This window comes from Vipera ursinii, assembly GCF_947247035.1.
Source record: "Vipera ursinii genome assembly, chromosome: 1".
NCBI lineage: Eukaryota > Metazoa > Chordata > Lepidosauria > Squamata > Viperidae > Vipera > Vipera ursinii.
In genome coordinates, this window is record NC_139512.1 from 281,754,163 (window position 1) to 281,771,679 (window position 17,517).

Sequence of the window (17,517 nt, forward strand, 5' to 3'; positions counted from 1 at the left end):
TTGTCATAAGCATGCTGAACTCAGCTTTGTCTAATGGATGCAGGCTCAGTTACAGGACAGAAGGATCAGGCTGGATAGCTGGAATTGCCAACTTTCTATTGTACAATACATGGATAATTGCTATCAACAAAGAATTGGCTTTAAATGTAGTGTTTACATAGCATCCTTTACCTTATTCAATCTGCATTTTTCTTTTTAAGTTTGACTTTAAAGTTAAGAGTCAACTGGGTTTTTTTCTCCTCTGTGCAAAGCTATAAAGGGTTAATGTGCCCAATCTAGTGTGTTTGTACATTCCTTGACAATGAAGTTATAGCAAAAATACCAATACAAGGATGTGAATGAATTGCAAATGAAATGTTCTGGATTGGAAAGAAAGAATGAGTAGCCAACTAGGTTTGGTTGGTTCCATTGGTTACTCCAATTTAATTTATTTATTTATTTATTTATTTATTTATTCGTTTTATATACCGCCCTTCTCCCGGAGGACTCAGGGCGGTGTACAGAGCAAAGTAAGTATACAATAAACCAACAATAAAACAAATAAAACCCCAGATCTACAAATAAAACCCCAAATCTATCAGGCCAGGCCGGCTTGCTGGAATAGATAGGTTTTTAAATCTCGCCGAAAGGTGCGAAGGTCGGGGGCCATCCGGATTTCGGCTGGTAAGCGGTTCCAGAGGATTGGCGCACCCACCGAGAATGCTCTCCCCCTGGGGGTCACCAGCCGGCATTCTCTGACCGGTGGCACCCTAAGGAGGCCCTCTCTGTGGGAGCGCACAGGACGGAGGGGTGTTGACGCTGGCAGTAGGTGCTCCCATAGGTAATCCGTACCCATGCCATGTAGGGCTTTGTATGTCATCACTAGCACCTTGAATTTCACCCGGAAGGCAACTGGAAGCCAGTGCAGCTCACGAAGCAGAGGTGTAATATGGGAGTATCGGGGAGCCCCCAAAAGCGTCCGTGCAGCTGCACTCTGTACCAGAGAATGGTTCCATTCATGATTACTCCCTGGCTCTACCTAGACCAGGGGTCTTCAAACTTGGCCCTTGCTGAGGAATTCTGGGAGTTGAGGACCCAGATTGTTGGGGGCAATAAGCTGACTTTGTAAAAATGCCATTGGGGGTGTGTGAAAGCCCTAATAAGCAGGCATATACATAGAATGAAGGCTATTGCTAAGCACATTGATTTGTGCTTCTTAGATTGTAAGCCGCCCTGAGTCTTTGGAGAAGGGCGGGATATAAATGGGATTTTTAAAAAAGTCATAAAAGGTCCAAGTTTGAAGACCCCTGACCTAGACTGATTCCTATTGTTTTGCTCCACTCACTACTGATCACCAGTTATTCCAGTCTGATACTTTGATTTCTTGGCTGTTTAAGATTTACAGAATCCCTAATAATAGAGTTGGAAGAGACTTTGGTATAGGTGGTACCTTGCTCGATAGTAGTAACTGTGAGAGGGATCTCGGAGTCCTAGTGGACAATCACTTCAATATGAGCCAGCAGTGTGCTGCAGCTGCCAAAAAAGCCAACACAGTGCTAGGCTGCATTAACAGAGGAATAGAATCAAGATCACATGAAGTACTATTGCCACTTTACAATGCCTTGGTAAGGCCACACCTAGAATACTGCATTCAGTTTTGGTCACCACGATGTAAAAAAGATGTCGAGACTCTAGAAATAGTACAGAGAAGAGCAACAAAGATGATTGGGGGACTGGAGGATAAAACATGTAGGGAACGGTTGCTGGAATTGGGTATGTGTAGTTTAGTGAAAAGAAGAACTAGGGGTGACACGATAGCAGTGTTCCAATATCTCAGGGGCCGCCACAAAGAAGAGGGAGTCAAGCTATTCTCCAAAGCACGTGAAGGCAGGACAAGAAGCAACGGATGGAAACTAACCAAAAGACAGAAGCAACCTAGAACTAAGGAGAAACTTCCTGACAGTTAGAACAATTAACCAGTGGAACAACCTGCCTCCAGAAGTGGTAAATACTCCAACACTGGAAGTTTTTAAGAAGAGACTGGACAGCCATTTGTCTGAAGTGGTATAGGGTTTCCTGCCTTAGCAGGGAGTTGGACTAGATGACCTCCAAGGTCCCTTCCAACTTATTATTATTATTATTATTATTAGTCCTCTGGGGGTTGGAAATTCTGGGAGCTGAAGTCCACAAGTCTTAAAATTGCCAAGATTGGACACCCCTGCTATAGAGGCATAGAAGACATTGTAGATTCTAGAGAAAATGCTTTGAATCTTCAGTCAAGCTCAGTATGATACAGTTCACTGTCAGAAAGCTTAACAATTAATTTTATAGTGATGATTATTATTACTGCTTTTAATATTGCTGGATTTTTGAAAATTTCTAATTCTGAGACTACTTACCTTCAGAGTAACGTGTGTTTATTTTTCTTAAAAGCAGAATCAAAGAATAATTAGGAAGAGCTCAGCAGAACATAATTTTGCTTATTGCAATAATACGAAGAAATTTTGTGGCACTGCAAAATCCATTGTAATCCAGCTTTACAGAGCCATGCAGGTAAAGAGGTTAATTAGAATTGGAAAGGTTCAGCATGTTTCAAATTGTCAGTCATTTGAGATAGTCTGGAACAAGAACCCAAAACCATGAGTACTAACTTTAGCTTTATTGTTAAGATTGCAGTAACAGAATCTTGCATGTCTAAAAGCACGTATCTCCCCCCTCACCTTTACTTTCCAGCGAACTAATCAAAATCCCTTCTGAGATGCTCTCTTATCTGACCATTGTGCTGGCTGCATCTCCTTCTCCTCCTTACTCTCAGGGCTATTCCTGCAGACCATTATATAAACTCTGTACGTATATGTAAGGGGAGAAAGAAGGGGAAAAAACCAGATCCATAAATAGACCTTGAATGTTTATGACCTAATATAACACCATCTCTTTATGTTTGTGATGTAGAGACTAAAGCAAGACATGCAGAGTCTTCGTTTGTCTGCCCTTCAATTTTCAAGGGATATCCACTATCAGGGTGAGAGTTTTCTCCACCAAGTTCTACTCGCTGTCGAAAAGCTACAATTACAGAAGGAGACTATGGAAAGTAAGAGACATATTCTGACTAAAGTTGATCAAGCAGACATTTAGAGGACTGACCCGCTGACTGGTTGCAACAACTTTTTGAACTGTTGGCTTGGAATTCTGGAAGCTGTTGTTTCAACCATTGTGGAAGGCATTTGGTTTGGGAAGGTTGTACCATAGAAGATCTGTTGATGCTAGGATCTTATCTAATGCAGAATTTGTGGAGCAGAATAGCAAATTAAAATGAGAAGCAAATAGTTTCCCTTTTATTCGGGATATGTCATGGGGTGCTTTATCAAGCTTTATCAAGTTGTAGAGCTAGTGCAAAATTAAATGATGATGGAAAGAAATTCCACAGAATATAAGGATGGTGATGGAAGATTCTACTATTTGACCTGCTTTACAAGTACATTAATGTTGAGACCTCAGATAAGGATCCATTTTATTTACCATCCCATTCCCATCAATAGGAAGCAGTTTTTCTGGAAGTTCATGAACAAAGTCCAGCATACATTGTGTACATATGTGATGTGATTGTTCCATTTAAACTTACTCTGATGTGAATCCACACTAGAGCTTAGTATTATAGTTCAGTCCAAATCACAATGACTTGTTCAAGAAAACACGGTTAAAAATTCTAATTTGTGTGTAAACTCATACCGTATAGCCAAATCTTTTACCTGCTTTATGAAATATATATTGTTCATCTTTGTTTATTACTTGTAGAATTTTGCATGTAATCATTTCAGCTCTATTTCAAATGTTCATTGAACATTTGTGAAAACTTATTTCTAGCATTTCAGATTAAAACACTGGAACTTGAACAATCCTTGCATGAAATTAATGAGAGATATATGAAAGAAAAACAAAGAAGCAAAGTATTGCAGAATAATCTACTTGTAAGTATCTTGATAATTAACAATGTCTGAATAGAGCTGTGTGATTATTTTGGAATTCATTTTTACTTTATTAACAATTATTTCCCATTGCCCGTTAATCGTCATAGGCATCCAGAGGGGAAGAAGGCAAATAACAAAGTATACATTGCAAGGCAGATTTCATCTTTTGTACTTGTGTCATGACATTGCATGCAAGTGTGTAAAGAAAGGACTGAGTTTGCATTGTGACATCACAATGAACATTTTGTCATTGTTGTGAAATCCTGGCTTGAATCTTAGGAAGTAATCATTGGGATTTTTTTTTTCAACAAATTACACTTAAGCAAACTAGAGGTAGTCCTCAACAGTTCATTTAGCGACTGTTCAAAGTTACAAGACTGGAAAAAGATTTATGATTGTTTTTCACATGACCGTTGCAGCATCCCCATTGTCACATGATCAAAATTCAGATGCTTGGAAAGTGACTCCTATTTATGACGGTTGCAGTGTCCTGGAGTCACGTGATCACCTTTTGCAACCTTCTGAGAAGCAAAGGCAATGGGGAAGCCAGATTCATTTAACAACCATGTTACTAACTTAACAACTGCAGTGATCCACTTAGCAACTGTGGCAAGAAAAGTTGTAAAGTGTGGCAAAACAAACAAATGTTTCACTTAGCAACAGAAATTTTGGGCTCAATTGTGGCCGTAAGTTGAGGACAACCTGTAAACTAACCAACTCTGGATCTTAGGACAGCCTAATAATGAGTTGGTGCCATCCAGGTTGGCTTTCCCAACGTATTCGTTTCTTTAAATAATTCAAAGGCTAGCATTTGATTAAAACAAAAACAAAATCGAGATTCCCAAGATAGTAAATTTTATGGTTTGTGCTCATTTCTCCATTTGTATAAAAGCATCTGTGAACCTCATACAGTTGTGTTTGAACTGAAGGCATATTTTGCTTTCTGCAAACCATAATCTGTAAAAGCTGCTAATTTTATAATGACATAATTTAACTGGAAAATATTTTCTGCTTCAGGACTGCAGTTCTCTTCTGATCTGTTTGTAGTAACAGATTGGACTGAGGACCCTTAACAATAAGCAGTCTACTCTTCTATTCAAGTTCCTGACATTTACTGCCAAAATAAATGTGTTCAGTGTCAGATCATGAGATGGTCTTACATATTCTATCATTTTAAACATAATCTATGCAGCAATGCATTTCTGGAAGACAGGTGAGATTGGCATGTTACCAATCAATAATAAGGTTTCTGTGTTGTAACTCTAGGAGCTAAGAGGCAACATCAGAGTGCATTGCAGAATCCGTCCATTCTTACCATTAGACGCAACTCCTGAAGAATCAGCCACGGAAGACAGGTAATTTATTTAGTCAGTGTGGAAATGATAACAGTAGCTTTCCTGGCAAAGGAATTTAAAGGTTTGCATCTTTCATTGAAGCTTTTATTAAGATAGACACTAATACTATAGAGCTACAATTTGAGATTTACCTTCAAGCATTTAGCATCTTCTGTCATAAAGCCAGGTAGACTCTAAATCTAAGCAAATGAAGCAGATACTGTTCACAAGCGTGAAAATATTACTTAGTTTCCAAGGTTTTGCATCTTATGGAAGACTTTTTAATTTACAATTAAGGGTCAAGTCTCTTTTCAGTTGAGCTGAACTCCTGATGATTGCATGAACATGTCACCCTTCAAGGTGGAGCATACCTGCCTTTGGACATCTACTTTTACAGGGGTCCAGCCATAAATTTCTTGTGTCCTTTTAATAAGCTTTTCAGGGTTCCCTAATGAATCCCTTCTTGCCTGTTTACCTGAAAATAAACATATAGACAGCGTATTGAGTGCAAACAGAGAAGAAAGGGAGATCAGCCAAACTGGTAATCCATCTCCCTCTCCAGCAGAAATATATGATCGTCTATCGTTTTGATGTTCCTCTGTTTTATGTTGTATTGCATAATGCTCTGAATGTTTTGTTCTAGCAGCCTATTTTATGTTCCTGGGCTTTGGCCATAATAAAGAATTCATTCACTTATTCATGAATGACGTATCTCTGTGAAGTTTTCTTGGCAACAACCCTAAAATACTTTGCCACTGCCTTTCCCCAGGATGCTTGTCAACTTCCCAGTCTAGCCTATAGCCCTGAGATTTCCTGGGAATTACCCTTCCAAGTATTTCCCAGGGCTAAGCTACTTAGTTTCTTGGGATGAGCCAGGGATGTCTAGCTTCTACTAGCTGCTGCATTTTTTTTCATTTTTTGCTCATCACATGTATCTTCTCTTATTTCCTCTGTTTTGATTCAGTTGTCCTATTTTGGTTTTAATTTTGTCAGCATTCGACAGCTGAAGGTGGAAGTCGTGGGCCTGACAACAGGGCTTAGGGCCTCCCACTCCTTCTAGAGAATTAGTTGATCCTTGGCCTTGACATTATGCTTACTAGATTTAGAGTATAGGTAGTCCTTGATTTACAACCACAACTGTGGGGCCAGAACTTACATTGCCAAGTAATATAGCCGTTTAAGTGAGTTGTGCCCAATTTTATTTCCCTTTTTGCTGCAATCATTGAGTGAATCAACAGGTTGTTAAGCAAATCATGTCTTTGTTAAGCAAATCCAGTATTCCCCATTGATTTGCTTATAGAGAACTCCCTGGGAAGGTTTCAAATGGTGAACCTATGACTCCAGGACACTACAATTGTCATAAATACATGCTGGTTGCCAAGTGCCCAAATGTTGTTCACATGACTGCAGGGAAGCGACAATGGTTGTAAGTGCGAGCAGTGGTCATAAGTCACTATCTCGGCATTGTCATAACTTTGAGTGGTTGCTGTACAAATGGTTATAAATCAAGGACTACCTGTAGAGAGGAGTAAAAGACTGAATGGGTTACTCTTCCAATCAACCATGGTAAAGGTAGAAATGTCTCTATATTACCCTTTCGGTCAATCTGAATTTGTGCAAGGTTAGAACAAAGGATCGTGTAAATGCCGAAAGGAAACATGGGGTAATCCATCCCATACTCCAAGATTATCAATTGAGAGGGGGAGGAACTAACAAAGTCGTTTCAAACTTGATTTTCATTACATCATGGAGATCCGTGGCAGCCCAGTGGTTGGAATGCAGTATTGCAGGCTAATTCATCTGACTGCCAGAAGTTCGATCCTGACCGGCTCAAGGTTGACTCAGCCATCCATCCTTCCGAAGTCGGTCAAATGAGGACCCAGATTGTTGGGGGCAATATACTGATATTTGAGAGGGCGGTAAAGCACTGTGAAGAGGTATATAAATCTAAGTGCTATTGCTATCGTTATCAGAGGGAGTAGGTATGACCCACTGTTTTGAAGAAAGGAAAAGCAGATTGCACAATGTCACATGACATTGAACACAAATGTCTCTTTCTTCCAGTGTTGTTGTATTACAACATTTTGTTACTTATCTTTATGTATGGTCTATCTCCAAAAATATCCACTCATACCTTTACCACTTCTACACCGATGCATCTTGTTGTATCTAGCCAGCAGAATAGAACAGCCTCTATTTCATGATCCACTCAGATATACCCTGGCTTATGTGCTTGAGAAAGATGTGCTTACATATAATGAATTGCTGTTACAATTAGGAAAGTACCTATCATTGTGGGGAAAAGTTATGTAATGCTGACCCTTGGGTCTCCAAAGAGAATGATTGCCTTCATGTAGCAACAACTGTTAAACTGGAGCACCCAAAGCAGAAAAATCAGTGATATTCCAAATATTTATACCTAAACTACTGCATTACTGCTTCAGACAGGAAGGCAATGCAGAGAGTGGTGAGAATGGCAAAAAAGATTATTAACAGTCCACTCCCTTCTATCCAGGACATGGCATACAAGTGATGCTTGAGCAAGGTCTGCAGGATTGTCTGGGATGCTACACATCCTCTTCACAATCTGTTTTCTTTGCTACTTTCTGGGAGGAGGCTCTGTGGTATCCAGAGCAGGCAACAGAACTTCATTTTTAATGTGGGCCAGTGTGCTCAAAGTAAAAAAAAAGAGAATAAAGGTTATCTTACCTAAATGCTGCAGCTTTTTATTGTATCGAAGAATATAAGGATACTCTTCCTAATCTAAGTTGCCTGTTTTTCAACTTTATCTCCTAGCATTGGCACAGACAGCATGAAGTTGCACTTTATTGCACATCCAATGGGCTGGCAATATTGCATTTTATTTTAAAATTGAGCCAGTAATTATTATCATAAATTGCTGCTGTTGTAAGTTGAGGTATGACATGACCCAATTTTTTTGTGGCAATCATTAAGCAAATGTGCCAGTGGTTATGCAGATCCATTTTCCCCAATGGACATTTATTGCCAAAAACCAGTGGGGGAAAAAAATCACGTATCAGTCACGTGACCATGGAATACTGCAAATGGTGTAAAGGTGGGCCAGTTGCCAAGTGTCTAAAATGCAATCATGTGGCTGGGGTGTGTGCAACTGTTATAACTTCAAAAAATAAGTCATAAATAGGTCTGGGGAGATCTGTCATAACTTTGAACAATTATTAAGTGATCAGTTGTAAATCAAAGACTACCTGTACATAGGTTGGACCTCCCCATTTCTGTGTTATAAATAGCAGGAGGAAAAGGTCTGTTGATCGTGATCATGGTGACAGTATTTTTTTTACCTTTTTTCTCCCTGCCCCAAATTTAATTCAGAACTCTTCTTATTTTATTTATTTTTATTTTTATTCCATTTATATCCCGCCCTTCTCCGAAGACTCAGGGCGGCTTACAAGCTTAGCAGTAGCCTTCATTCTAGGTATATGCCTGCTTATTAAGGCTTTCACACACACACACACACACACACACCCAAGCGGCATTATTACAAAGTCAGCTTAATTGCCCCCAACAATCTGGGTCCTCATTTTACCTACCTCAGAAGGATGGAAGGCTGAGTCAACCTTGAGCCTGGTGGTTCTGAAGTTGCTATTTAATTGTATTTAATTGTAGTAACAAGCTGGCCCCTAAATCGGAGTGATTTCATTTGGGTTTTTTGATCCCCAACAGAGATTTCATTTTAAAAGCTGCAAATCTTTATATTTATCTACAGAAGGAATCTAAATATCGCCCTATTTTTCCCTGTTAGGAGGAGCATGGCCAATCGGTGGGGCACAATGTTCAGAATTGCAGGGGGTGTTAAAGAAGCTCCTATGTAAGAAGGAACATGAACATGAAGCGGTCTGAGAAATATGGTCAGTTGGAGTTCAAGTTCATTTTGGAGCTTGCTTAGCCTCAGTGATTGATCCAGCCCTGCCTCCATCCTTCCTTCCAATTAATTCCTCACAGGTCTTATTGCAAGCAGAAGAAATAAGGGCTTAGAATATTTGCCAAAGTTTTACTGTATATCTTTCAAGCTAGAAGGTCAGTGTAGGAGTGGCAAGGAAAAGCAAAGGATGGACATGTTGTGAAACATAATGACTTTTCTGTGAAAACTCACGTGAACTCGACCTTCACTATCTTCGATGTTAGTTTTCTAGTTTGAAAATAAATACATTTTCTTTTTAAAAGGCAGAGAAGCGTTTCAGAAAGTGTGATCTGTGCAACAGATGACGTGAGTATTCTCAACTGCTCTTACGTTCTCAATCCTCCATAGCTAAGCAAAAAATGCTTAAAGCTCAGATGTAGCACTTGGGCCACTAGAACACTTCTCTGAATCCTATCACTAACAGATAATTTCGTGATCAAGACATCTCTTTAGCCTTCCCATTAAATAACTCTTCTTTGCGTCTCTGATGCTGTGCCATGGCAAATGTATTATCTCCAGAATGAAACATGGCTGCTTACCAAAACTTGCTTTCAAGGAGCATCAAGGCAACCTGGTTTACATCCCGGAGGCATTAAACCCCAGATGGGAGCTGAACTGCAAATCCATATGGTATTCCAATATTAATTTATCCTGTTACCAAGAAGTAACATTTAAAAGGCTTGATGTGGTATGCTAAGAAGCCACTTTTAATTCTGGTTTTACTCTTTGGGTGCTTTCAGACAGATGCTCCAGCTTATCTATTTCATGTAGACCATAGCCAGCTTTTCCTTGTCTGAAAGTATTGGAAAAAGTTGCAGGAAGATGCCCTTTATAAAAAGAAGGTTTATGCACATCTATTGAGACTGACCATTCGTGATTAATCTAAGTGATTACAATTCTTCTGGAATTACTTTAGCCTCGTAAGTTGCTGCTTCTTTTTTTTTTAAGAGGACATGCTTGGGACTGAACTAGGAACCTTCTGTCAACAAAGCATGCAGTCTGGTAGTGCATTAACTTCACCCCTATGTATTCTCAAACATGACCAATGGATGTGCTTAGGCCTATTTGTTTTGGCCTACTAGACCTACTAGACGCGGTGGCTCAGTGGGTTAGGACGCTGAGCTTGTCGATCAGAAGGTCGGCAGTTTGGCGGGTCGAATCCCGAGTGCCGCGTAACAGAGTGAGCGCCTGTTACTCGTCCCAGCTTCTGCCCACCTAGCAGTTCGAAAGCACGTAAAAATGCAAGTAGAAAAATAGGGACCACTATGGTGGGAAGGTAACAGCGTTCCGTGCGCCTTTGGCGTCTAGTCATGCCGGCCACATGACCATGGAGACGTCCTCGGACAAGCGCTGGCTCTTTGGCTATGAAACGGAGATGAGCACCGGCCCCTAGAGTCGGAAACAACTAGCACGCATGTGCGGGGGAACCTTTACCTTTACCTTTACTAGACCGAAAAACTAAAAGGCAAGGAAAACTGGCTTGCGTTTACCTCCCTGTCTAATTCTGGGATGTACTGAAGAGGAATTTGCACATCTTCCCCTCAAAAAAGTGACACATTCAGAAACAGTCTGTCCATCTTGCGGGAAGGCAAGGAAGTGTGGAAATGCAACTCACTGGTGCTTTCTCTCAAACCCCTTGAAATATTTACTTTTTTTAAAAAAAAAAACCCTCCAAAATCATGCATCCATTTGAAATAAGGCAAAGTACAGAAATATCATTCAGAAACACAAGACAGTTATTCTATTGCAGCCTTTGAAGTGATTTGTTCCACTTATCATTTCATGGAAATTGTCAGAAATGGTTGGACGATGGTACATAATGGTACACAATCAATCGATCCACATTATGTGGATATACAGACAATTTTAGGTCCTATAGTGAACTACGGATTTCCCCAGCCAGCATGCAAAAATAAAGTTCTCATGTTGGTTAATAAGACTTGCAACAACATTTTGTCCTCTACTCTCTTTCCTTGTACTGTCCAGTCATCCTCCTCCTCCTCCTCCTCCTCCTCCTCCTCCTCCTCCTCCTCCTCCTCCTCCTCCTCCTCCTCCTCCTCCTCCTCCTCCTCCTCCTTCTTCTTCTTCTTCTTCTTCTTCTTCTTCTTCTTCTTCTTCTTCTTCTTCTTCTTCTTCTTCTTCTTCTTCTTCTTCTTCTCCTTCTTCTCCTTCTCCTTCTCCTTCTCCTTCTCCTCCTTCCCCTTCCCCTTCCCCCCTCCTCCTCCTCCTCCTTGTTTTTGATTTTTTTTACAATTCTGCACCCTTGAGGTTCCTCCAATGGGCTGATATTATTTCGTGTGTGTGTGTGTGTATATATAACATGTGTATATCTGTGTTATGTATAGTTATGGGTATATATATTTCCTTTTGAGACCGGGCAACAGAATTTCATTTTTAATGTAAGGTAATGTAATGTAAATGACAATAAAGGTTATCTATCTATCTATCTATCTATCTATCTATCTATCTATCTATCTATCTATCTATCTACCATCTATCTATCTATATTATATCATTATCAGCCACTGAAATTTGGCTCCAGGAATATTTGCATTTGCTATCTGATTTGGCCGAAGATTAGATTAAAATTGTCTGTGGGCCTTTCTCCCTATTTTTGATCATTCTGCATAAATAGAAATTTCTGTGATTTGGTCTAGGTTGCCCAGAGAGCTCGGCTCCTCAAAAAAAGGAAGCCTTTATCAAATGCATTTAGACCAATATGTCTGGCCAACATTTCCTGAAAATCGTGAGATTCTTCAAGAAGGGTCAGAAACTAGCAATGCTAAGCCAAATCTGGTATTTTGACATTGTTTCATGTCTGAATTAGCAGAGTATAAATCATTTGACTCTTGATTAAAAAAACCACTAATCCCAAAAAAGCATCGATGGGTTTCGGCTCCAAAAAATAAGTGCTTCCTCAAAACCCTCCTCTGCCAACTGATATTGTATCTGCTCAAATATCACAAAACTGCACAGTTTCAATGGGGATTAATTTGCTGTTGAAAACAAGCAGGGTTTTATCTCAATAGTAAATTGGCCAGCTCTTCTCCTTTCAGTCGCTCCAAAATTGCAAGCAGAGACTGATTTGAAATAATACAGTCGGCCAAAATTACTTTGGATCTGGGGAGGCCCAAAGACTTTTGAAAGTCTGCGGTAAATAAAATTAAAAGTCATTTCCACTTTGTTTATTTGCTAGAAGACCAAGCGATTTCCTCTCTTCTAGGGTCTTGTGTATTTTGGCTTGATAACCAAGACTTCAGTTCCAGAGTTTTAAAATATGGTTTAGGTTTTTATTGAAAAGTAAAGCACAGGGCTTCATTGGAGCTCATTCATCCTTGTAAAGCCTTAGAAATCTTATTTTCCTATGGATGATTTTGGCTACTGCGCCAAAGGAATGAGAGAGCACTATTGCTGTGGCGATGTCTTACCTTACTAATTCAAAATGAAATATTGATTTAATCAATTTAAAAGAGCAGAGGCTTGGCTTTCCTTTCCATTCCTTTCTCTTGTTTTTGTTTGCTTGGCAATGCGGCTTCCTGCTTTGTTAGCGAGGGCTAAAATAAGTAATTTAATCCACAGTCTTTCTCAGGTTTTAAAGCGTGCGGTGTTACCATCTAATTCACTTTAACAGAACTTGAGCCCAGTTCAAAGGGGAACTGTTGGCAATATACCTCCTTGACCCAGAATATGGAACTATAATAGGTGTCCGTTTCTGATGATAGAATATGTGTAGCCCTCAACTTATGACCGCAGATGAGCCCAAAGATTCTGTTGCTAAACAAGACAGTTAAGTGAGTTGTGCCCAACTTTGCTACTCTTTTTGCCACAGTTGTTAAAAGCAAACATTGCAGCTATTAAGCGACCCTGACTTCCTCCACAGACTTTGCTTATCGGAACCCAGCTGGGAAGGTTACAAATGGTGATCACACAACCCCAGGACAGTGCAACTGTCATAAAGATCTGTGGTGGCACAGTGGTCAGAGCGCAGTATGACAGGCTAACTCTGCCGACTGCCAGCAGTTTGAATCTCGCTGGCTCATGGTTGACACAGCCTTCCTTTTTTTCTGAGGTCATTAAAATGAGGACCCAGATTGTTGGGGGCAATAGGCTGACTCTGTAAACTGCTTAGAAACAGCTGTAAAGCACTATGGAGCGGTCTATAAGTCTGAGTGCTATTGCTACTGCTATAAATACATGCCAGTTGCCAAGCATTCAAATTTTGATCATGTGACCATGGGGATGCTGCAACAGTCATAAATGTAAAAAACGGTCATAAGTCACTTTTTTTCAGTTCCATCCCTTCGAATGGTAACTAAACGAATGGTGGTAAGTTGAGGACTACCTTTATCGTGTGCTCTTTCTTGTGGAATACCATTTTGTCCTCCCTTCCAGATCTCTTCGGCCCTGATCTTGCTGTCATTCAGGAAAGTGTTAAAAAATGACTTTTGGAGCAGCCCCTGTAGCAAAAGGCAATTTGGGGGCTGGAATTTTCTATTTCCACTGTTGCTGTATTTGGTTCTTTAGTTTTTGTCTTAATGAAGTTTTTCATCCATTGTGCATCACTTTGAGTCATTTTCCAATGTGGCTGTATAAATTGACTCTGTAAATCCCTCTGTATTCAATGAGGCTTAGTTCACGGTAAGAGTGTTTCAACTCTTCCTAGTGAATCTTTGTACGGAAAAATTGATGCCTACTCCTTGGATCAATGTTTCTTAAAGGGTAGTCCTGAAACACCCAGGGCTTCCCAAGACCCTCTCAGAAATTCTTGAAATCAAAACTATTTGCCAGCCTTTGTTGAAAAATAATACAATATTAAACCGTTCCATCAAACAATTGTGAGCTAACAGAGGCAAATATGTCAATTTTCATTTTTAATACAGTACATATCAATCAGTACAACCCATACAATGTAATAACAGCTTTTTTGGGGTCCTCAGAAAATGAGAAGGGATCCTGGGAGAAAAAAAGTTTAAGAAAATTCGGTTGATGGAATCCAGGTTTTTTTTTCTAGACCCACATCAAATATTCTCTAAATGTCTTCCACAGAGTTTGAGAAAAATGCTTTGAAGCAGATATATATCTAACCGTCCTGTCTTTTTCCCAGGTCTTAAAAGACATAGTTCTGTCACTGGGTTTGGGATCCATATGTGTGGTAGAGCCCATGCAGTGGCTCTGTTAATTGCTATCGACAGATTTTGTACCACAGTTGCTGATTCTAGTGGTATGATTTTTTTTAAAAAAAATACTGTTTGTTGTTTTTTTGCATACTTTTTACTTGTTAGCTGCAAGTAAGCTGCAGAGTCATGAAAGTGACGTGGGTGGCCATATAAATTGAATTAATAAATACAGTAATATTTTCATTATTTATGTTTTGCCCTTCAAAACAAGAATCTTTTCTATCCTCTGATTTGGCTCATTGACCAACCTGGCAATGTTTTCTCAGGTTGTTTCCTGTTTATTAATTTTTTAAAAAAAAATGTTGAAAAAGCCTTCAGCACGATAGTTTTGGAGACCTAACCAAATGCATTTCTCTGCTGCAGACTCCCTCAAAGATAAGAAACTTTCCTGGTCTCCAAGTGCTGAGAGCAGAATAAGGAGGCAAGCTGGAGCCAGCATAAAGTTTTATCTTCCCAGGCCTGAGTCATAGCCTTCTATGGAGCACAGATATACCTTATAGTCTTCTGTCCCTCTAAGTTAAGTGTAGAATTGTGGTAGAAATACAGAGAAGGGTGAAGGTAAACCTCACACAACTTCGTGTGGCAGCTCAAACTGCAGCACCCAGTACCCACCTCCCCATGTCTCCTTGCTGCAAACCCTACCAATCTATGTTTCGAAGACAGGAAATGGCAATGTGGCTTCCACCATTTGGAAGTTCTTAACATTCTGACTTTGTGGCAAACCTTTATACATACTTTTTTTCCCATTTAGATCTTAATGATACACGTTCTAATTGTTTCCACCCTTCTTTTCTTTTTGGCTAGGAAACCATCTTAGTAAAGTGCAGCCGTCCTGGTCATGCTTTGATAAACAAGACATACCAGTTTGAAAGGTGGGTGGTCTCCAGAGCAATTTTGGTATGGGCTGTTTCTTTTAAAGAAAATAGGATTTGCAGTGAGAACTTACAACAGTCTGTTAGTATCCCAAGATTCCTTTGGGGACTTCCCCTTTAATCATCCAGGCTTTAAATTTGGAACAAATACGTAAGAATTCCAAGCTCCCTCAAAATGGAAAAAAGCAGATGGCTTTATTCCCATTTCTTTGAATGCTGTAGAACAGCGGCTTCCAAACTTTTCTATACCCCGCACCCCTAGAATGCTTCTGATACATTCTCGCACCCCTTACAAAAGTTTGAAATGACGGCAACGAATTATGCATATACACTATCATTTTGAAAACCCAAGTTTTTGCACCCTCTGGAATATCGTCTCGCATCCCCAAAGGGGACGCGAGCACCCCTGGTTGGGAACCCCTGCTGTAGAATATCAGGTTAGTTTTTTTTTAAATACATAATTGTGTCATCTCTAAAATTAAGCTGCTGATAAAGTGACATCCCCCTTCACAAACAGTCTGCAGCAGTTGAACTGTTCTTCTACACCAGACATGTCAAACACAAGGTCCGGGGGCCAGATCCGGCCCGCGAAGTGGTTTCATGCGGCCCACGAAGCCATCCTGGAAACAGTGAGGGAACAGCCCCCACTGTCTTGGCCCTGGCCCAGAGACCCTCCTTCTGCCAGAGACCTTCAGATCTGTCCCACTCCTGCCCAGGCCCCCATAGACACCCTTGATGCGAACGATGTAGAGCTGGCCACGCCCACCCAGTAGGCCATACGCACTTTAGCCATGCCCACCCAGTAGGCCACGCCCACCCAGGCCACACCCACCCGGCCCCCTGAGGGCAACTGCAATGCTGATGCGGCCCTCAATGAAATTGAGTTTGACAGCCCTGTTCTACACTGTACAGTAGTATGTCCCTGTGATGAAATGTTACAACGAATACAACTACATACAGAATAGTATTCACATAAACAGATTCTTAGAGTCCCGTGGAAAGCAAAACAAGTACAGGTAGTCCTTGACTTACAACAGTTCATTTAGTGACCATTCAAAGTTACAACGGCACTGAAAAGAATGGCTTACAACCGTGTTTTTCCCCCATCCCCATAGTCACGTTATCAAAATTCAGATGCTTGGCAACTGACTCATTCATAATGGCTGCAGTGTGCCAGGGTTATATGATTACCTTTTGAGATCTTCTGACAAGCAAAGTCAATGGAGAAACCAGACTCAGTTAACAACTGTATGACTAAACAGCTATACTGATTCACGGGACAACTGTGGCAAGAAAGGTCATAAAATGGGGCAAAATTCACTTAACTTAACAACTGTCTCACTTAGCAGCATAAATTTGGGGGTCTATTATGGTTGTAAGTCAAGGACAACCTGCATATGGATTTCAACCACCAATAATCCTTTTTGTTCCTCCGTTATTTATTTTAATCAACTTCCCTGACTAAATGTTCTTCAAAGTCTAAAGCTTGTAGCAATTTCATACAATTTCAGTTGGCCTAGAGAAATGTGATGTTTAGAAATTTGGATTCATTTAAAATACATTTTTTGTCATGGACACCGCAGTTATTATCTTTTTTACAGTTTTTCACCTTTTTAAAATCATTTATGGCCTAATAATATTCACTACCTGTTCTGCATTACTTGTTTTGAAGAGAATCTATAGAAACAATTTCTATACCCCAAACAGAGCACACTATGGTGTTTCACATGAAACCTAACTGGTATTCAAGAATTTGATGTCATAATGAAATAACAATCTTTCTAAAACGTAAAATAGAAAGCTATGTCATTCTAAGATATGGGTCAGTGTATATGTCGTACACGCACAAGTGTTCCCCCCAAAAAAGGAGGTTTAAAGTAAGGTTTCCTCAAGAACGCATTTAATTTGTTAATGTCCTGCACTGTAAAAGTTCAGCATAAGGTTCTGGTGAATTTCACAAGAGTATTTTTAGTGCATTATTGAAGGAAGTAGGAATCATATGAATGCAATGCTATAAAAATCCACCTGGCCAAAACGATGGGGAAGGAGGGAGTATGATGAGAAAGGGAAGGAGTGGGATCTATCAACCAATGGAACACCCCTTTGTTGAAACCCCAAGCCAACTGGCAGAGCAGGTCTTCAAGCTCTTACGGAAGATCAGGAGGGTTAGAGCCGACGTCACTCTGGAGCAGACATGTCAAACACAAGGCCCGGGGGCCGGATCCGGCCCGCGAAGTGGTTTCATGT

At 40.2% G+C, this 17,517-nt stretch overlaps 1 protein-coding gene across 1 annotated transcript in view; it reads left to right on the top strand.

The window, feature by feature from the left end:
- Positions 1-17,517, top strand: part of KIF25 (kinesin family member 25) — a 42,598-nt gene that overhangs the window by 1,667 nt on the left and 23,414 nt on the right. The window contains exons 2-7 of the mRNA XM_083350380.1: positions 2,413-2,532; positions 2,932-3,070; positions 3,844-3,947; positions 5,214-5,302; positions 9,485-9,527; positions 15,203-15,270. Coding sequence (XP_083206506.1) covers positions 2,527-2,532; positions 2,932-3,070; positions 3,844-3,947; positions 5,214-5,302; positions 9,485-9,527; positions 15,203-15,270 — 449 coding nt within the window. The 5' untranslated portion in view covers positions 2,413-2,526. The remainder of the gene's footprint in view (positions 1-2,412; positions 2,533-2,931; positions 3,071-3,843; positions 3,948-5,213; positions 5,303-9,484; positions 9,528-15,202; positions 15,271-17,517) is intronic.